General features: G+C 43.7%; 1 protein-coding gene across 1 annotated transcript in view; it reads left to right on the forward strand.

Moving 5' to 3' along the window:
- Window positions 1-22,927, forward strand: part of LOC122799593 (uromodulin-like) — a 561,298-nt gene that overhangs the window by 208,091 nt on the left and 330,280 nt on the right. Inside the window, exon 2 of the mRNA XM_044068761.1 lies at window positions 5,438-5,526. Within this exon, the coding sequence (XP_043924696.1) occupies window positions 5,438-5,526 (89 nt within the window). The remainder of the gene's footprint in view (window positions 1-5,437; window positions 5,527-22,927) is intronic.

Genomic DNA, 22,927 nt, shown 5'->3' on the forward strand with positions numbered 1-22,927 from the left:
GAAAATGAGGTAAGGAGTAGATAGTGTGTTGAGAGAGTTATCGATATCTTGTCAGTCAGGTTTGGCACAGGAGCAATGCCAGTTCTTGGATAGATGTTCAAATAGTAGTTGTTTAAAAATGGTAGATTCAGGTGTGTTTTGGAGAGTGTGGGATAGAGAATTCCATAATTTGGCTATATGATCTGAAAATAGGGCTTCACCATGAGTGTTGTTATCTTTGTTTACTGTGAGAAAGTTTCTGTCTGCAGATCTTAGACTTCGTAGGCATGAGTAGGGAACAACAAGTTCCTTGAGGGATGGGCTATTGTCAGGATGGAAGATTATATTGTGTGTGAATTTAAGTTGGTAGAGATGGTGAAGGTTAGGTAGCTTGAGCCACTTTAATTTATTTAGAGCAATGCAATGTTGGATTTGGTGGGGAAGGCTGTCTGCAAAGCAGGCTATTTTGTTGTAGTGAGTTTCCAATTTGGTTAAGTCTGATCTTTTTAAGTTGGTAAAGAGGGGGAAAGCATATAGGGGCATAGAGAGGAGGAAGGTTCTGGATATGGCTAGTTTGGTATTGTCAGTGAGGAATGGATTGTTTCTGTACAGTGAGCCAAGTTTGATGTGAACTTTCTTAATTGTGATGGCTATGCGTTGGTCAAATCTGAGTTTGTTGTTGATTGTCATGCCAAGGAGTTTTGTATGCTCAACTGGTTGGATTACTGTGTTATTTGCTGAGAGAATGGTGAAAGGAGGGGTGGTCGGTGATTGTTTGCTACTTGTAAATAGCATTGACTGTGTCTTTTCGGGGTTGAGGATTAGTTGTGATTTACTTAGATATGTTTCTATATCATTAAAAGCTTGTTGGGCTACTATTTGGAGGTCTGATAAGGTATCTGCTGAGCAGATTAAAGGTGAACCATCTGCATACTGAACTACTTTAGCATGTGTTGTGGATGAGGCTAGATCATTAGAGAAGATGGCGAAAAGAAGGGGCCCTAGTATGGATCCTTGGGGGACTCTGAGACAGGCAGAAGTGGTGAGAGTTTGGATTTCCATCATACTGCTTGTTGTCTGTCAGAAAGATAGCTTAGGAACCAGGAGAGGGAAGTCTTTGATAGGTTTAGTGAGGCAAGAGTATTAAGGAGTTTATGATGGGAGACAGTGTTGAACGCTTTTGACATGTCTAGGAAGATTGATACTACTTGCTGGTTTGAATTTCTGAGTTGGTTGATAGTGTTAGAGAAATTAATTAGGGCTGTGGTGGTGCTGTGTTTTGGTCTGAAACCATGTTGGGAGGGAGAGATAAGGTTGTGAAACAGCAGATATTGTATTGTAGTGTATACATTTTCCAGAATTTTGACACGGGGGAAAGGATGGCAATGGGTCTGTAATTGTTTAATTCTGTTAATGTTCCTCCTTTATGTAGAGGGGTAATATATGACATTTTCCACAATTTTTGGAGATATTGTTCTGCTGTAGACCTATTTTCCAGAATGGAGATAGCAGAGCTATGGCATTGGCTGAAAGTTTGAGGTACTCATTGGGTAGCTGGTCAGCTGCTAAGGAAGAAGGTTTCATTTTTTTCAGCATTGCTCTTATGGTGTTAGTTGGGACAGGTTTGAGGTCAAAAGAGTTGTTGTTAGTTTCCACATTAGGTGGAAGAGACAGTGCGGTGAATTGCTCCCTGTAACTGAGGAGAGGATGGTGTTTATAAAGTAGGTGTTGATTTGTGAGGCAATGCTCACGTTTTGGTTATTGTTGTTGGTTCTAGGGTTGTGGCTTTACCTGGGTGGAGGAGTGAGTTAACTGCCTGCCAGAACTTTTTGGAACTGTTTTTATATTTGTTTTGCATAGATGTATAATATATTTTTTGTCTAGTTTGAGTTGTTTTTTTTTTGTTTGACTGCGGAGCTGCTGGTATACTAACAACGTTTTATTGTCATCTGTTTTCTGGTATTGAAACCAGGATTTGTCCCTTAGTTTTTGGAGTCTAATTGTTTATTTTGATATCCAGGGCAATCTCTTATTTTTAAAATGACATGTATGAGTTGGTTCTAGCTATTTAGAATAGCTAAGATGTGTCATTGAAGTATGTTATGGCCTGGTCAAGTTGCAGAAGATGGAGTGGTGTCCAGTTGCATTTATTGAGCATGTCTAAGAATGCTTCATTGGAGAGGTTTTTGGTATTTCGTACGACTTTGTTAACTATGGTTCTTGGTGAGTTGAGCAGATGATGGAAAAAGTAGGTAGGTCTATGGTCACTTAAATTATTTGGAAGGCATCCAGGGAGATAGTTGTGGGCGGTACTGTTAATAAGTGACCAGTCTAAGATAGGTTCCCTTTTGCTATGTTTATCTATTTGAGTTGGAAACTGGATTGTTTGGGAGAAACCATGTAGATTTATGAAGTTGGAGGGGTTATCACCAGTGCAAGTGTTCCAGTCTAAGTTGAAGTTGCCTGTGATAATGGTTTTGTGGGTGTAGGTTGAGGCTGTCTAGGCTATGAGTTCCTCAGTGGCAGTGGGAGTATTGTTGGGAGGTATGTATGTGGCTATTATGGTAATATTTTCTTTGGGTTGGTTCTGAGCCGTGTTACTAGGACTTCAAAGTTGTTATCATAAGGGTATTTGATGGGTAGATAGTCTATACTTAGGTTATCTTTGTTGAAGATTGCAACCCGCCTCCCTTCTTCCTGATTCTGTCTAACCTGTGTACACAATAACCTTGTGGGAGTATGTCTGGGTCTCTTATATGGGGTTTTATCCAAGTTTCTGTTGCTATAAGAATGTCTGGTGAGTATTGTGCAATGACTGCATGAAAGTCTGTGATTTTGTTAACTAGGCTTCTAAGGTTCTTGTTAGGAATGAGAAGGTCTAAAGTTTTAATGTGAGGAAAGGGTGGAATGGTAGGCATGATGGTATGTTGTGCAGTATGTGTCCCAGAATTGGGATGTATTTCACCACTATGGACAATCTGTGATAATATACATGCATGTTTATGTGACAGTTTGGAGAGTATGTGAAGGTGTTTGCTCAAGTGGTTAGTAGTACTGCTGACATCTTCATGTTTGAAGTGGAAGTATGCAATAGGTGTGTAATTGTAGAGTTGGGAGGAGATGGCAAGGTAGGAGAGTGAGGAGTTGATGGTATTAGTATAATTTAGTGTGGGGCTATGGACATGTTGCATCTGTAGGTGAGTGTAGGATGTTAGTATGCAGATAGCAGCAGGGACTACACTGTGGGCAGGAGAAAGTGCATGGTGTGTGTTCTTTTTTAAATGTTAGGTTAGCTGGATGGTGTGATAAAGAAGATGTAGGGACAGAGGGGTGTTGGTATAGTGTGGTGGGAATAGAGTGATTAAGGACAGATGCAATTAAGTTGTGTGAGGGGAGGGATGATTGTTTCAAATAGTGATACAGGCAGACCAAGTGTGCTATAAAAAAGGGATAATAAGTGATGTTAGGAGTATGGCTAGTTACTGCAAAATGCACAACACCTCAGTGAGCAGTAAAGTAAGAGGAGGGAGCTGACTGAGTGTGGATGTGTATTGTTAGGAGAGGTATAAAGGAACCTAGAGAGGCTGTAAGGGGATCTGTGGTGTCTGTGGAGTGAGTATGCAATGACTGAGAGTGACAGAAGTTCAACAGATCGTAATGTACAGACTGCTGACCTCAGGGCTTGTAGTAGATTAGATAACAGGCAGAAATCATATAATAGTAACAGTAAAACACATAGTTATGCAGTCATCATTTCTCAAAATAACAGTGCAGTGTACAATAATTGGTTAGAACACATATGAAGATAACACAGAGCACACACTTATGCAAGACTGTAATATTACGCAATACAGAGTAGCACTGATCAATAGAGGCTAAAGAAGCTTGCCAGTTGCTAAAAGGGAACAATAATTTCCATCTCTGGCAACTTAAAACACTGCTTTAATAAATGGAATATATGCATTTGCAGCTTCTACAAATAACTAGGGAAAGGATACTGTAGGCAAGTACACAAAACAGTCAAAACCAGTTAAGGAGCATTACATGACTCACTAGCCAAAATCCATTGTAAACATTACAGCATATTTAACAGCAAACAGTTTGTGTAGTAAAAGCAGTTAGTGCTTCAGTTAGTCCCTTAAACCAGTGTAAAATGTGGGCATTTATACAGAATTCTTATATTGGCTTGAGCCCACCAGTTGACCCTATGGAGATAACTTGATGATATCTGAATCAATGTAATAGCTTTAACCCCAAACTTATCCAAGTTCACTGTTCAGGAATGACCTTTTGAGCAGCTACACCTTTAAAGTTCTTCATATTTCAGCAACTCTAACATGAGTAAGCAGTTACATTTCTATCTCTCTGTCCTGCATCAATAACTAGATCCTCTGAACCTACCACATCGCTGACACCACTTTGAAAGTTGACTTACTCATTAGAGACTTGAGCACTTTCACTGAAAATGAACTATCCTTTTATTCACCATGTATCTATTGTTGTTAGGAAATCCTTTTAATAGTCAGACTAATCAAAAGGAGTACTTCTTCCAGATCTAAGAAAGTTATTATCCCTCTCTACACCTCCCTTATCAGGTCCATAATAGAGTATAATGCCCCCTTTGGTATGTACCTGTCTAAACATAGGACATGGCTTGAGAGATCTCAGCATTTTCTTATTAAGATAATCAAGAACATGCATTTCTTGAGATGCTCATATTTTCTTAAACTGCTCTTTTTTTTCCCCTACAGACTCTTTAGAGGTGATCTCTGCCTTGTCTACAGAGCCTCCAATGATCCAGTCTTATCCTATGCAACCTCCTGCACATCCCAAACATACAACCAAGAGAGCTTAACTTCAACTGAGACATAAATAGGACCTGCAAGATATATATATATATATATATATATATATATAAATATATATATATATATATATATATATATATAAATATACCAGAATCTCTGAGAATCTCTCTTTTTCTGAAATACACTTCCTTTTAATATAAAGCAGAGTAGCTTCCTGTCCCTCTTTAAGTGTAAGTTGGATGAATTGTTGGGCAATTGTAAATGCACTGTGGATCTGGTCCCTCAAGTCCTCATTGAAGGGGGTCAAAACTGCATGTATTATTCATGTCAATGGGTGCCTCCACTTTGGGATATTGTGGCTAGGCTACTAATGGTCCTGCGGATCAACAGCCTAGTACATTTATGTCCCTTGTCAATGTAACAAACAACACATTCCTCTTGTATTACTACATACTGGTCAGTGACAGTGAAGTAAAACATACAAAGGTAGATGAACTGGAAGAAAGTATGTAACAGTACAATGGTAGAACAAAGATCATGGAAAGTTTGTGTTCATTTCAGATTGAAAACTTTGCATGTCATCTTAATCAAACCAAGCTTGCCAAACATTAAAGTTGAATGTATGTTATTTTATTTTGTTTTTTATTTAGAAATCAATGAAACGCTAATATGCACCAAAGATTTGATGGAGGTGGAAATTCCTAGTCAATTCTTCCTCAGGAAAAATCCTCCAGTCTTTGTAAGTATGTTTCTCCTTAATAAGCACAAATCACTCTTTGGTGGGGTGTGTTGAGTCATTTTATATAGATGGCTGTTAGTTTTTTATTTTTCACTCTGCTGTTACCAGCTTGGCACTAATCAAATATAGTACTCAGGAACATAACCTTTGTAAGTGATTGAATGAACAAATCTTTGAGTAAGAGCTATTTTCAAATGTTTCCAGGCCTGATGCATATCCTAAGAGTGGTATAGTAAATATATATTTATGTCTACTTACCATAAATGTAGACGTTTGAGTGACTTCACTGTTACAGTAATAGCTATATGTGTTATTCTTGCACTGGTAGCCATTGGCTGGCCTGAGTACCAGAGATTTAATTCCCTCCTCCTGGGCTGGCAGATGCCCTGCAAATGACATCAGGACATCTGGGTATAAGAATTATCGACCAGTGCCAGCTTACAGTTTTGTTGCTGATCCCACAATAAAAGAGGAACCTCCAAGGTATAGTTCCAGGCTCACAGCAGCAGGCACCCAAACGTTCCCATCATGTACTGATTAAGGAAGAGTCCCTAAAGACCTAATGGAGGTGAAGAGGTGAAAGTGGCAGAGTTGGGGATAGGAAAGGAGCACCCACCCCAATCTTATAGAATGACGGAGGGGAAGGAGGGAGGGAAGATGTACTGCAACAGGAATGTCATGCTCTGGGCCTAAGCAGAATAAACAAAGGGAAGGAAAGTTCTGGAATCTGTTTTCTACAATCAAGACAAGTATTCATCCTAGAACCCATCTAACAGAACAGACGATGTAGAAAATAGAAAGCTTCCCCAATGGGGCACTTATCTTTATGATGCACTCGCTTTGGATCGATTGACATACAACACAGTCTATAAATTTGAATACTTTGAGCTCTGATGGCAAGAAAGACCTGTTAGATGGCACTGGATGATGACTGTTATACCCAGATGTCCTGATGACAGGTGCAGGGCGTCCACCAGCCCAGGAAGAGGGAATTAAAGCTCTGGTACTCAGTCTGGCCAAGGCGACCACAGCACGAATAGCCCATATAGTTATAAGTGCAACACTGAAACATGATGAACTTCACTCTCTTTTGTCTTTTGTGTGAAAAAAATGCATGTTTTACTGTAGCAGGCTGACGTTACTGCTCCGTCAAAGATGTACAACAGAAGTCTAGTAACTATTAAATTAAATTTAGAATGAATACACTTATTTACACTAATTCTATCTCCATAAATTCTGTTTTAGGCAATACTTTTCTTTGTTAGCATTAATAGCAGTTTTGTAGCAAAAGCCTATGATTGAATTATTACTACTTTTTTGGATAGTACCCTGCAATAAACATGATTTCATGTTTTCCTTTAAAGCTCAACATATTTGTATATGAAGGAAAACAAGTTTTGTTTTGCACTTTTATTCAGTATTTTAGTTGTAAAAGCATAATCTAAATGTTCACTTAAATACCAGCAGCAGAAAGATTATCTATGAATCAAAATTATATTTAAATGGGGTTTTAATTTTGAGATTTACTGGAGAGATAAGAATTTATAAGGAAAAAGAAACTTTTTGTCATAGTGATTTAATATGAGAGTGCAGTATGGCATGCATGCTTTCTTTTATGCTTTTAGTTGAAAAGATAGTTATTTCCAGAATGCTTAAATACTAAAGCTACTGAATATTTATTGTTTGTCTAATTATATTTCTCTTCCTATCTTTCAAACTGATAAACGTTATATGAGAAAACAGTTTCACAGTTGGAGTTTTATTGTTGCCATGGTGTCATGCTGTTCTGAAGCCTTTCTAAGCTATTCCCACAATGGAGATGTTTTTCAGGCTGGAGAGTTTGTCATTGCAGTCACATAATATGACCTTTGGCTGGCCTACCTTCACAGATGCCACCAGTCCTGCTATTTTCCGTGATAAAAATGTTGGCATTGCAGGGCACCCACACCCCTTCTTATGGAAGTGGAACATAGTGTACAATAGTTGTTGCTTCTTAGGATTTACTGCTCAGACACTGGCATGAAAGGACATACATTTTTTCTGCGGATGTGGGCTCGAGCTACCTGTCCCCTTCTTGATTTGCAGCATTACACTCACTCCACTTTGAAAGCCAAGTAGACAATTACATCCTGACAGGCTCCCAGACTCTTTTATATTTGCACATCTTTTTCTTTTTTGTTTACTTGCTTTTTTTGATAGCAGGTTTCTCCAGCTGGGCTAAACCTAATTTTAGCAGCTGACCATGGAGAAACACATCAGCAAGATATCTGAATACATTTACAAATAAATAAATAAACAGATAAATAATAATAATAAAATAAGCACAGTAGGGATGTACATAGTCAAAGCACTTCAATCAAAGAAAATACGCATGTGTATGTACATTGTTCAAGCAGATGAAATTAAATGAAATAGCCTCACAGTATATCTATTGACACAATGCAAACATCATGTTAAAATAACACAGGCTTATGATTGCAAGGGTGGGTGAAAGATGCAAATACAAAGAATTTCAATTATATAACTATGAGGCGATAGCAGGAAGAGAACTGGGTAAGAACAGGGAGGAGTAATGAGGGCAAGGGGAAAGGAAAGGAAAGAGACTAAAGAGTAGGAATAATATAATGATGAGTAAGAGATGATACAGAAAAGTGAAGAGCTACAGTAAGAACTGTAAGAAACCAGCAATGCACATTGTTTGCTATCAGTCAACATTTACTCTTGCTTGTTATTTCTGGAGTTATTTTTTCAGTACTGAAAAGGTATACTGTCCAAAAAACATGCAATGTTTGGAGTGAGGGCAGGGTCTACATTTAGAGAGGTGGGACAGACTACTTTTTGGGAGTGGGTATACAGTTCCAAAAATTCTGCTACATCACTGGCTATATAGTGAGGTTTGTAATTGGTCACATGTCGTGTCTTTATATTGAATTATTTATTTTTATTATGATACAATAACTTGTATCACTGCATATGTCCTGATTATAGGTTCATAAGTACTTAACAAGTTACTGATCTGTGAGGATCTTAAAAAGCCTAGCCTTGAGTTACCATGGTAGTTTTTATCCCTTATATTTTGCATATGAATATTCTAGAAATGGGCTGAACAAGGATATGTTAGGACCCCCAGGATTCACGAAGCCTCCGTGTAACAGTTATAACTCTTACACGGAGGCTGCAGTTAAACTGAGTGATGTCAGCATGCTCTGCATATTCATGAGAGCATGCTGAATCACACCTAAGTCGAACACGGCCGTGTAAGACAGTAGGGGGCGTGTCCGTAGGCTGAGCCCTGCAAGCGGACACGCCCCCAGAAGTTTAAAAGTGCCCAAAGTAGACACCCACAACAGAGTCCACGGAAATGTGAATAAACACAACACAACACATGCCCCTACAGACTATTAAACATAAAAGAAATATAAATGAACATGTCATATTTTTTTTAAATTGTAAAGATGTTTAACCGTGAGTGCGCTCATTTGCGCGGGCGTGCCCGTAGCGCATCTACAGTTAGCAGTCAGTGGGAAAGCATATAAGAACTAAATATGCAAAATAAGCCAGGAAGCAATAGCGAAGCGGTAGAGATGCCGGCTGCAGAGCAGGCATTCATGGTTCGAGCCCCCACAACACAAATTTTTTTTTTCTCAAAATAAGCAGGAAACAAGTCCCTGACACATATATGTACACATAAAACCAGAATATATGTAAAATGCAATGTAATAGCCTATTTATATTGAATAAATGTGAGCTAAGAAATGAATATAAACTGCCAGATGTGCCCATAGCTGAGCTACAGTTCAACAGAGTGAGGTTATGTGCCCGTAGATAAGCATAGGTTTAACTGGTGCAAAATGAGTGCCTGTAGCCGAGCAGTGGTTTACCACGCTAAATATATGTGCCCCTAATTGCGCTAAGCGGCATATGCGTGCCAATAGCCAAATGAGTGTTAAACCGGCGTACCCCGTTTGCGAGGAGCTGCGCACCACGCAAACGAGCTAACCGACGGGCAACGGTGAGCAAGCCGTATCCAAAATGCCTTTACACAGACACACCCCTCAACATGTCTAGACAGTCATGAAAAATAAAACGCTGTGGCCAGGTTTGAACCCAGGATACTATACACCATAGTCAAGGTACAGAACCACTAAGCCATGACAGCAGTTCCTAGAAATGCAATATTAGCTCATATATAGGAATGAATACAAACTACAGCATGACAATGCAGGTTTACTGAAGTTGATACAATTCCAAACTGGCCAATCACAGATATGTGCGGGAAAAACGGACTATATAAGCCCCATAGGCGGGAATACACAGCATAAACGATTGTAGAACAGACCTGCAGTTAGAATGTCAGGTGTAGGTGAGGGTAGTCGCTTTTGAGCGCAGAGGTGGGGTGTTGAGGAGTCCAGGTACATGGCCTGGCTCCTAGTCCACAACCATGAGGCCCAACTCATGCAGGGCCAGGTCCTTTGGGGAGCATACAAGGCTGAGGCGTGGGACCAGTTGGCTCATGAACTCACCAGTGCCACAGGAATTCCTAGGACAGGTGAGCAGGTCCGTCACCACCATGCGGACCTGAAGAGACGTAAGCAGGACCAACTGAACCGTTGGATCCAGGAGGCCCGGCAATCACCCAACGCCCCACCACTGAGTAAGTATCAATTAATTATGTTTGTAGAAAGTTAAACTACCTGAAATCATGGAGATGTGTATTCCAATATTACTTCATTTATATTACAGCTGCAGGTGTCCGTTCTGCGAACCGCAGAGCCTATGCCGATAGGCTGGTGCGGTTTCCGCCACCAGGCAGGTCAGTAATCCACTACTAGTAACTGTAAAGATATATAAATGTATGACAGTCAGCATAAGAGTGCAGTGTAGCCAGGAAGGAATTAAATCTGCAAGTCACAGAGTGTGAAAGTGTATGCAAGTATTGCCTGATTACAACAGTTCCCAGCCTGTAAGTTGAAACTAATCATGTGACTGTCCAACACATATTTTGAAATAAAACTGCCCTGCCTGTAAGAAAATAGTACACAACCTGCAGCAGCAGGTAAAGTATAGCTGCAGAAGAGGATGAAATCACATGTGTGGAATATATTCCTGTGGAAATACTGAAACATGACAGAAGTGAGAGTGCTGGAAAGAACTGTAATAACTACTGTTAAAACATGTCAATAAAGCCTAGAAGTACCAGTCTGAATAGTAACATGAAAGCAAGTGAGAGAGTGTGAGAAAGTGTCAGGAATACAGCACTACAGTAGTAATAACCCCTGAATAAACTATACTGCAGTCAGGACATAATTAAATGCATGTGAGACCCAGAACCAAACAGAAACATCTGTTCAAAGTGTTGCTGCATGTGGAATGTGTACACCAAAATCTGGATATGTTGCTCCCAGTCTGAAATATGCAGATAGGATGACTGTCTGATATACCAAACACCCACACCTGTCTACAAGTATAGAAAGCAGAGTTAACAGGATGATGTATCTGCACAAAGTTCGATATGAATCGTGTATGAACAGCAATAAAATGTAGAGTTATGTTGCAGTAACAGTCCCATCTGCAAGGTTAAGTAGTTAACATATAGGACACTGTAGTTAGAACAGTAGTGTGTATATAACTGTAGCTATTAGAAATGTACAGCATATGTGGTTGTATTGAAGGTGTTAATAATATGTTTGATTTACCCCACCCTCTAACCATCTATAACCCATTCCACGGAAAATGGTATGTGCAATCTCAATTACCACCCCTGGTCATCTGTCCTGTTGGGTCATATATATTTGCATGTCTGTTGATGCATCCCCCCGTTCATACATCCACACCTGATGGCCTGTTGCCATCAATCAACCCTGCATGTTGTTGGACTGTGTATTACTGTTCAAATTATGCATGTGCTATGCACGCTGTTCAATGGTGTGAATAACTGGGTGTTTGGTTAATGGGAATACTAATGCATGCTGTTACAACTAACTGTGAATGGTATTTATATGTCACTAACCCAAACTGTCATGACATAATGCAAAACATAGAACGACAGGGAAGGCGGGTTCCGGCGGACCCACCTCTCCCACCTCAGCTGGCGAGTGCACCTGGCACTAGTGCCCAGTCTGGACCCTCCTCCGGTGGCCCTGTGCCACCTGCGGGTGGAAGCGCTGCAGGGGATGGGGCTCGCCCCCCCTCTGCAAGTGTGGCCGGAGGAGATCCACCACTCACCCTCCGTAGCGTCCGGACTGTGGTGCGTGGGAGATTCGGGACTCTGTCCTTGAGCCCCTCGCCAGCTCGAGGCACGGGTGGCGCAACTAATGGGCATGCCCGTTGCCCGCCTACACAGCCCCCAGCACAGCCCGTCCTGGGCAGTGAAGGAACAGTGGCAACTGCCTATGGGTGGGGATATCAGTTCCACTGTTGCCATCTGTGGGCTCATGGGCTCTGGACATCCCAACCTCCATCCCGTCAATTGTGTAACCCCCACACGTGTCATACACGCCCCTGTATGCGTCTTGTTTGTCTTGTCTGTTAACCTACCCAACCTACCTCCCCAGCTGTACCGACTACCTTCACCTGACATACCACTCTCACCTGAAAAAAAAAAAAAAAAAAAGGGCACTCTGTACCCACAAAAAAATTACGCCCCATACATAGCTGCCCATTCCGCACACATGTCTACTGGACATGGAACCCATCAATTCCAATTGGCTGTACAACAGGTATTATTGTTGTCCTGACACCTCTCTCAGGGGTGGAAGGTTTCAAATGTCACACCAAATTACATACATATGCACAGCTGTTGCTGCTGAAGAAATGGGCAGCTATGGGCCTTACCTACATCCCTCCTGCACATCCCAAGCTTGTTTCCCTACTGTCTTATCCTCTTTGTGACCCCTTTTTCACCACTTTCCTGTCTCCCCGTTTTCTTTTCTTTCAAAGAAAATAGCGCAGGTGTGCGCAAGAGTAAGCACGTTTAAGCGGTTGTAAGCGGGTGTGCGCTTGTGTCGCTGAGCTAACCGCCAGTGCGCATGCGTGAGCTCCGCGCAAACCAGCGCTAACCCGGTTACAACTGCTTAAAAGTGCCTTAGTCACTTTGATTGACAGGTCCTGTACTCAGTTCCAAAGAAAAATAAAATCCCACTGTGAGTCCCGAACCCAGGACCTTGGCAACTATAGTCTGTATGACTTACCACTAAGCCATGACTCTGATATAGAAACACTGTGCTAAAGTAAATATATCATTTAACAGTAGGAATGAATGTAAAGGGAATATAGATGTGTAGTACACAAAGCATGACATTTAGAATCACAAACAAAACTGGTGGATTTCCATAATAGTAGTGTGTGAACAGAAACAGCCATGCTAGTTGGAAGCTAGTAGGTAATAATGTCACCATAGCACCTTGAAAGACACACACATACTCATAGCAGGATAAGCACTGCCCATACCCCACAACCTCCTACAGGAACACATCCGGACCAAGTAATAAAATATGTGGAGCAAAGGCCCAAAACCAGGGACACATTACAAATAAAGTTACAACAAATGCAGACAGTTCAGAAAGTAACAGGGTCTACACCTTGTGGGATGTTTGGAAGGGTATGCAGTCTGGAACTTGAATGTTTGTCACCATATTCTGACTTGAGCCCAGACTGACTTGCCAGATAAAGGTGTGCATGAGATAATGACTAAATTATGAGGCAGAAATGTGGACAGCCTGCAAATATCTGTACACATGACGGGTCCAACACCACCATATTTGAATAGTTAAGAACCCAGACATAGCAACAGTGAATGTCTTACAGGGATGCCCCACAGACCCCATGTGAAATGTACAAACAGTAGGCAGAAAGGTGTAACCCATGTAATGGTAACTATGGAGTCCGGAAGGTATTCACCACTCGCATGGCAGAAAAAGTGTAGTAATACATATGCTCATGCTAACCCACAGTCACAACTGCAGCATACCAGACATTTTAATGGGTGTACCCCACTGATATGTACCATTCCATGAGGCACATAACTGATGAACCTGAAAGCCTCTGGGGCCTGCTCAGCAGCATACTCACATACCCTAATAGATGTCAAGGCCCACACCATGGACAGACCACACTGCATGCTGTAACACCCTAGCAGATATAGCAAGCATTCCAGGGTGTGAATGTACATGGAAAATAGGAAAGCTACAGCAGCACACTACAGTCAAGACACCTAGCAGGCACACCAGTACTGACAGTAAAGGGCAACTATTGAAGCCTTAGCAACAGAGTGCAAGCAAAGGTGAAAGGAAAGCACACACACACACACACACACACACACACACACATTAGCAATAGTAGTAGTTGTAGTTGTTAGTGTACATACACAGTCAGTACAGGAAACTGGAGAAATGAATGGAGGAATGTTAATCCACAACCCACCGAGAAAAATGAGAGATACCAACCTTTACACTCACAGAATGTTGTCCACAGCATAACAGCATGGTCCCTGCCCTTAACATCTGAAAGGGCTACGCCTATTTCACACACCCTTTTATAGCACAGTTCTGAAATCACAGTGAGAACTGCAATCAGTACACAACAGGCTGCATGCAATTAGCAAATGCTGGCTAACAATTGGTGTAGAGGCCATCACATGGGCATATGCAGATACCTACAAAAGTATGCTGTACTCCATGTCCACGCATGCAATACTTTCATTGCACCCTGAGAGAGAAAGAGAGACAGAGAGAGAGAGAGAGAGAGAGAGATAGAGATATAGAGAGGACTACACTGCAACTAAGCAGACGGAAAGGAATCCCTCAGCAACAGCTACCTAGAAGCTGACAACTGTGAAGTGGAGCAGCAGGAAAGAGAGCCAGACAGTAGCAGAAGCAACTGGGACAAACACAGGTACTGTAAAGTAATACTATAAAGGTGTACATACTGTGAACCCTCCATATGTGCCATTGGTCTGTATCCATATGTATATGAAGATGTGTAAAGGGCAGGAGATATACAGCACCTATCAGTGAAGGCTGTACATACATTTGTATGTGTGAGCATCTATGTGCACATATAAATGTTGTTTGATTGTAGGTTGTACTGCCATGTACAAATTAGGTTACACAGCTATGTATGTTTAGCAGTATGTTAGTGTGTGTATACAGTAAGGTAGACAAATATGCTGATATACCTGTCTAACATATGGCTATGTATGTATGTCAACATATGTATGTGTATATATATATATATGTATATATATACATATGATATGCATATATGTATACATACATAGAGAGAGAGATGTAGGACTACATAGACAGATGTCGATAGAATATTGTAGCAACATATCTATGTAATGCACACATGCAGAGATAGATATATGTAGATACATATACATAGACAGACTGATCTGACCACCTAGAGGTATGATTGTATATGATGACCTGCAACACAGCCTGTCCCCCGTCGGCCACCCCTCTCTCCCCCCTCCACATCTACAGCAGAATATGTACATCAATATATATATATGTGCAAATGTATACAGACATATTTACACATATATATATATCTATATACATATAGACATATCTTAATACATATATATATCTATAGAGAGAGAGAGAGAGAGATGTATATAGAGTCTGAGTGAGGCACATGTGTACAGATGTATTGCAACAGGTGCCTGGTGACAAAGGCACGGAGTGAACACCAGTGTCAAATCCGGAGTAACATACCACATTCCAGATCACCTACACCAGTAAAAACCATATATGTGAGCGTCCGCCCACCACTGCATGTGTCAGGGGTGGGCAGGGTCAGACATGTGTACAATAGTGGCCCCAATGATAGTCACAGTGGCACACCATCCCTGGAATAGCTGCACATGGTATGTGTCCGCAGACATGGTGAGTCAGGCATGGACATGTAGGTCGGTGTACCCCCCACAGCACATAATGGATGCCATGGTATGGACCTCACATGACAGCAACAGATATGGAGAAGGACACAGTGACATTTACAACACTGTGACAATGCACCCAAACACAGTACCAATGCACAGTGACTGACAACACCACAGAGTACACATATGCTACCCACGTAGAGGTTACCACCCCCAGATGCACATATGGAGGTCACACCCATGACAGATGTCCAACAACCATTGTAACACCACCCACCATCCACAACCTAAATGTCTGCTGTGTGTCGTCTGTGCCACTGCAATAGTGTGCACATGTGTAGGTACGGGTTCCAACTCACAGATAGGACACACCCTGCAACAAACCACACAGTGTTAAGAAGCGAGACTCCCCATGTGTACATGTCACACATACCCCTGCTGAATGTTAGTCAGATAGGTAATATGCCATATGAGTCACCCTGTGTGACTGTGTGACGGCAGCAGGTACCATCACACCACATGTGTCACAATGGTCAGGTTAGCAGAACAGTACGCTGCTGTAGACACAGGGGCATTAGCATATTGTATAGTATTGTTTTACAATGTCATGTATTGTGTTGTATTGTATTGGTATGGTGAGGTGCCCCCTTCATGGAGTGGAACCACTGGTGCTGTGCGCCAGTGTATGGGTACATACCTGCGCCAGTGTACGGGTACATACCCTGTAGTCAAGGTAGTGTAACATAGCACTTCTATATGTGTGTTTAGCTCCTGTCAGAGGTTATGTAGCATGCAACTGGGGATACCAGCAGGTCCCATCCATGTCGTGTATTCTGCTGACCTGCGGGTGTCTCTCACCTGGACATCTGTGATGACTTGTAAGTTAGGGTCAGCTGGGATAACTATGCCTTATTACAGGGGAGAGGGCGGGGTGACACCTGCACTGAACCTGTCCGCCACAATGTTGTCTAGCTGTGGTGTCAGTGAAATATGTGTTGTGTGCTACCTATGGGCATAGAGGATGGCTCCTGACCAGGTCGCTAACATAACTCAGGTAGGCCTCCTGGTCATCTGTAGTGTCACGCTTGACGTCTCACTCAACATTGCCCATGTAGTCAGTATGATGGGAAATAGATCCTTACCAGTGCTGCTCAGACATGCCCTCCCTTCAGTGACTGATGCTCTGTCTTGCAGTAGCTTACATCGTCTGTAATACAATCTGTCTATGGCTGGGGTCCGCCAGACAGGATGCTGTCCCTTTGTGGATAGTGTCTTGGCCATATATGTGAATGCATGAGCCATGCATTCTTGGAGATGTCTGTAGAAAGCAATTGTGTAGGGGTCAGCATTGTGGGTTGTCTCTGCCACTGGCCCAGTGGGCTGTAAGGATACCATATCACTGTTACAAAGTGTAATGTCTGTATCTGTAATGTTGTGCACTGTAGCCATCTGTGCTGGTGGTGGAGGTGGGATATGTATATCCAGGGCAAGCAGGGTGTGGTCAGCCCACAGTACTCGCCGATGTCGCCATACAGTACCTAGATACAAACCCCAGAGTGAGGAGGTGCTCCTGACCTGGATTGGTGTTCTGACTGCTGGTGTTTGGTAGTATGTCGTACGGAGCCTGGCAGGTACTGTTGCACAGTTGCTGGCCGAGCACTGATACCTGGCCATCTACATGTGTATCCACCAATAGACAGACAGATGCTACATATGTGAGATATGTGGTATCATAACAGTCAAGTAGCATGTGTAGTATGTGTGCCAAAGTCTGCTGACATATATTGCTGATACCAGGTTATCTTCTTTCTCAGGTACATGGCCCACCCAAGGCATCCCACCTACTCTGCGGCTGAGGATGAGGAGATACACCAGAGCCTGGTGCGGGACTATGCAGCACTCTTTTCACACACCAACCAGAATCAGCAGGTGAGGGCTGCACTGTGGCAGGACCTTGTCCGTCGGGTAAATGATATAGGCATGCATAATAGGACATATGAGCAGGTACGACATCACTGCAGTGATTTGATTAGACATGTCCGTCAGCGTGCGTCAGATATCGACAGGCAACAGGACGCCACAGGTGGTGGGGTGGCTACACATCCCCCACTCACCAGACTGGAGGGACTACTCCTGAGTGTAGTGGCTCCAGTCCACCTGCAACAACAGCAGCAGCAGACATGCATCATGATGGAGGCTGGAGCCACACAGCAGCAGGACAGTGAGCGTGCAGGTAATATGTCATATGTGTAGTTGACTGTTGTGTATACTGGTAGTTAATGCATGTGTGTGGTGTGTCCTTGGTTCGTAGCTGCCACCATAGTATTTAATGTGCAAGCGTGATATCCTCAATATTAGCTGCAGACCTGTGAAAGGCGACTGTTGTACTCCTGACCTGTATCATACTCAGTAACATTGGCACAGTTGTGCCCACTAACATTAGTTTCCTCATGTCTGCAGGACCCTCTGGTATCACTGCATTGCAGCCTATCCATGCTGGTGAGTGTCTATTTACAATACCTGTAAAAGTGTTGATAGTAATAGTACTATTTGGCACACTTAGTAGTGCTCTTTGTATGCATGTAGGTGTGTCTGTGTCTGTGTGTCGATATCACGCATACTGAGTACTGTACAATTGTGTGAAACTGTGTGCATGTGTGCATGTGTGCATGTGTGCATGTGTGCATGTGTGCATGTGTGCATGTGTGCATGTGTGCACCTGTGCACGTGTGCATGTGTGCATGTGTGCATGTGTGCATGTGTGCACCTGTGCATGTGTGCATGTGTGCATGTGTGCATGTGTGCATGTGTGCATGTGTGCATGTGTGCATGTGTGCACCTGTGCACGTGTGCATGTGTGCATATGTGCATGTGTGCATGTGTGCATGTGTGCACCTGTGCATGTGTGCATCGCTGGTAATGTGTAGACATTGTAAACTGTGTTTCCTGTTTCCTTCCCACAGGTTCTGTTGCTGCTCTGGTGTCATCTAGCAGGGAATCTGAGTCAGGTGCCGTGGGTACTGATAATGATGACATTGGTGTAATGGCACAGGAAGGTATGCCAGGGTCCGCCATTGGTCAGCCAATTGACAGTACACAGCTGTCGACCCCATCAATGCGCACAGTTATCCTGCCAATACACCCCTTGTCACCACTGTCCCTAGGTGATGGACAGCATACAGTGGGCATTGACCAGGGTAATGTGGTATCTGTGGCACATGCTTCCCCACACAGCAGCCATGGGCATGGCCCAGAGATGGTACCACACAGACAGATGTCCAAGGGTTCTCGTGGGAGCATCCATGGGCATACTGCCCCTGGCAGACGTGCCCACAGAGGTCTTACAACCTCAGCTATGTTTCGGACTGTCATTCAGGCACAGTCACGTATGGAACGGTACACCAGACAGGGTCTGAGGGAGCTGGCAGCATGTCGCACAGCCATGACCGACAGTATGCGTGACATTGCGGCTGCCATCCGTGATTTCACCGATGTCGTAGACAGACGTTGTGGGGACATATTACACCGGATCCACAACTACATGTCCATGAGCCAGGGTGATGGTGGGCGGTTGAGGCGTCGACGTGGCCGTATGCCAGCAACAGCAGCAGCAGCTGGCAGTCGGCGGGACAACAGGGCGCGGCCGCCCGTAGTGCCAGCAGCAGCCCCAGCAATGCTGGGTCTGTGCTGTCATCAGACCGCCCCAGGAGACCACGTGCACGTGGCTCTGGCCAGGCCCGACAGGGATCTGTGTCCAGTCAACGAACACCTGCTTCTGATGACAGTACCCAGTCTGGGTTGGTACCGGATACGGTCCGTAGCACCCTGCAAGGCACAGGTACCGTGTCCGTGGCCAGAGACACTGATCTGTATGACCTGGCAGGTACAGTCTGTGGCTGTCCACAAACACCAGTATATGGCAGCCATGAGGTGGAACTGTGTGCATCCATACAAACATGCAAAATAACAACACCTAGGGCTACCGCATGCGCACACACTGCATCAACATTGCCCCACCTTCTACTGCTGTCCCTCACCAACACACATACACATACATGTCAATTGGTGGTATGGGTGGCTGACCCAGGCATACCAGGTTCACACCCTGTGCATATGATGAAACTGTGCCACCTCCTGCATTCTGTAACAACTGTGCAGGTACAGGTTAACATGTTGCTGATGCACAGGGTGACCACATAGATGTGTAGTAATAGTATCATGTTGTTAACAGTACTGTGTGCTGAATTAATTGTGGGTATATCACAGCATGCCTGATGCAGTATTTGTGTGATTGTCATGTCCTGTTGTCTACACCCATGGTAAGTACCATAGTGTATCATCTGCACATGTTGGCATACTGGTGGTAATGATGTCAACAGCAGGCTACATACATAGGTAGCACAGGGGATGGGTAATGAATGTAGTAATATACAATGATGGACATGTAAATTGCAAGTGGCATGTTGCCCACACTAGACTCTGCAATGCAGATGTGTGAGGATGTTGATATGTGTGCAGAACTACACAACTGGTACAGGACACACAGGAGCACACTAGCACTGCATGCACACATCTCATACCATGCTAGACAGCACCAACACACATAACTAACTGTCACAGGAGGGAGAGTCCCCATATATGTCAGGGATACTGTGGTGGCAGGCCAGGAGCATACATCCTACTAAGTATGGCACCACTGAGAGAAGGCTCGGTGTCTGTTATTTGACATGTGTATTACTGCAGGTATGGGCACATGGGTTTCTATCCAGTTATTGTACATCCTGACAGTACATGCATGTTCCGTACACTTGTGTGCACTGAGACTGGACCCTAGACATCTGACCAGTGTATTTCCATGTACATGTGCATAGCGCCTGCATATTTGCAGTGTTACCTTATGGAACTGGTACAGCTTGTTTGTTGTACAATGGACTACATGGAGCCCTGTTCACTGTATCTTTGTTTGCATGCATGTTTGCTTGCAATTACCCTGGAATACCGATCACACCTGCAATGCATAGTTATAGAGCTTATGTGGACTCCTAGTGCCATCTGCATAGCCTACTATATGTATGGCCATGTCCCACTTGACAGGTTGCCACTGTTTGACCTGTTCACATGTACATTGCCTGTGACACAGTGCATATGACCTGCCTGGCATGTGTCCACGTGAGCAGTCATATATGCTACTGCTAAGTAGTCACAGGCACTACACCTTCACACATTCATCTCCTGTTGAACTACCTGCTTTGCTAGGGACAGCCTGCACCTGTCACCCCTGGCCTATCAGATATTGGCAAAGACTCTTGCTACCCCCATAGTGCCTATGTTAGGCAGGGCTCACATGACAAACCCACCTTCATAGGTATCACAATGGATAAGACACTAAGAGCAATGCTACCCAATGCCAGATGTCTAAACCTCCAGATGCATGCACCCAAAACACTCCTTGGCATGTGAAACATCGATATCTGTGCAGTAACAGATGCCTGGTTCAGGGCTACTGAGAGCACACCAGCACTACCGGGTGTAACCCGGTTGATTTCTTTGCTACAGTCACCAAGGCCATTGCCGAGGGGAAGGTGGTTCACACAGCCTACCTGGACCTTGCAAAGCGTTCAACAATACCCCACTTGGGCATTCTAGGGAAGCTCACCAGCTGAAATATAAGCCCCTATGTCACTAGATGGATTGCACAGTGGCTCAAGAACAGAACCCACATGGTTAGCATTGCTGGAGCCATGCCAGACCCCATAACAGTTACAGGTTGTGTCCCAGAAGGCTCAGTCCTGGGACCCTCTTGTTTGGTACATATTTATTGGAGGTACAGGCCAACACGGATGAACTGTGGCTGTCCAAATATGCAGATGACTGCAAACTGGACACCATAATCGACTCCCCAGCTGACACAAGCATCTTCCAAAGGGGCATCATAGCAACAGACAACTTGTGCCAGAGCCATGGCCGTCTGCTGAACAGTGTGTAGAAGGGACATGTGCATCCTGTAGTCTGTCCACCTATTTGCCAAAAGACTCATTGTCCTCACAAACACTAACCCCCTCAGCCAAAACACACACTTGCCAATTGCAGGATTCAAACCCTATCAGACTGTTATGACACGTGAGACGCATTAGCAGCACACGCTATTTGCATTACTGGGGGTTTCTCTTCCCTTCCTATCCTTATAGAGTGCTGACATCATCAGTGTTTAGAAAAGGGAATGGGCATCCTGTAGTGTCTTATACTATTTGCCAAAAGGGACACTTCCCTCACACACTAATCCCCCTCAGACAAACACACACACTTGCCATTCACAGGATTCAAACCCCTACCTAACTATGTTATGACACTTGAGACAGACGCATTAGCAGAACGCGCTATTCGGATTACTGGGAGGTTTCCTTTCTCCTGCTCTACTTATAGGGTGCTGACATCATCAGTTTGTAGAAAAGGGGATGGGCATCCTGTAGTCTGTTCACCTAGTTTCCAAAAAGGGACATTTCCCTCACACACTAACCCCCCTCAGACAAACACACACACTTGCCATTCACAGGAATCAAACCCTTACTTAACTATGTTATGACACTTGAGATGGACGCATTAGCAGAGTGCGCTATTCAGATTATTGGGAGGTTTTCTTTCTCCTGCTCTACTTATAGGGTGCTGACATCATCAGTGTGTAGAAAAGGGGATGGGCATCCTGTAGTCTGTTCACCTAGTTTCCAAAAGGGACATTTCCCTCACACACTAACCCCCCTCAGACAAACACACACACTTGCCATTCACAGGAATCAAACCCCTACCTAGCTATGTTATGACACTTGAGACGGACGCATTAGCAGAACACGCTATTCGCATTACTGGGAGGTTTCCTTTCTCCTGCTCTACTTATAGGGTGCTGACATCATCAGTGTGTAGAAAAGGGGATGGGCATCCTGTAGTCTGTTCACCTAGTTTCCAAAAGGGACATTTCCCTCACACACTAATCCCCCTCAAACATACACACACACACTTGCCATTCACAGGATTCAAACCCCTACCTAACTATGTTATGACACTTGAGACGGACGCATTAGCAGAGCACGCTATTCGCATTACTGGGAGGTTTCCTTTCTCCTGCTCTACTTATAGGGTGCTGACATCATCAGTGTGTAGAAAAGGGGATGGGCATCCTGTAGTCTGTTCACCTAGTTTCCAAAAGGGACATTTCCCTCACACACTAACCCCCCTCAGACAAACACACACACTTGCCATTCACAGGAATCAAACCCCTACCTAGCTATGTTATGACACTTGAGACGGACGCATTAGCAGAGCACGCTATTCGCATTACTGAGAGGTTTCCTTTCTCCTGCTCTACTTATAGGGTGCTGACATCATCAGTGTGTAGAAAAGGGGATGGGCATCCTGTAGTCTGTTCACCTAGTTTCCAAAAGGGACATTTCCCTCACACACTAATCCCCCTCAGACAAACACACACACTTGCCATTCACAAGATTCAAACCCCTACCTAAC

The sequence above is a fragment of the Protopterus annectens genome, chromosome 1.part0 (assembly GCF_019279795.1).
Source record: "Protopterus annectens isolate FY-2018-M chromosome 1.part0, PAN1.0, whole genome shotgun sequence".
Classification (NCBI taxonomy): Eukaryota; Metazoa; Chordata; order Ceratodontiformes; family Protopteridae; genus Protopterus; species Protopterus annectens.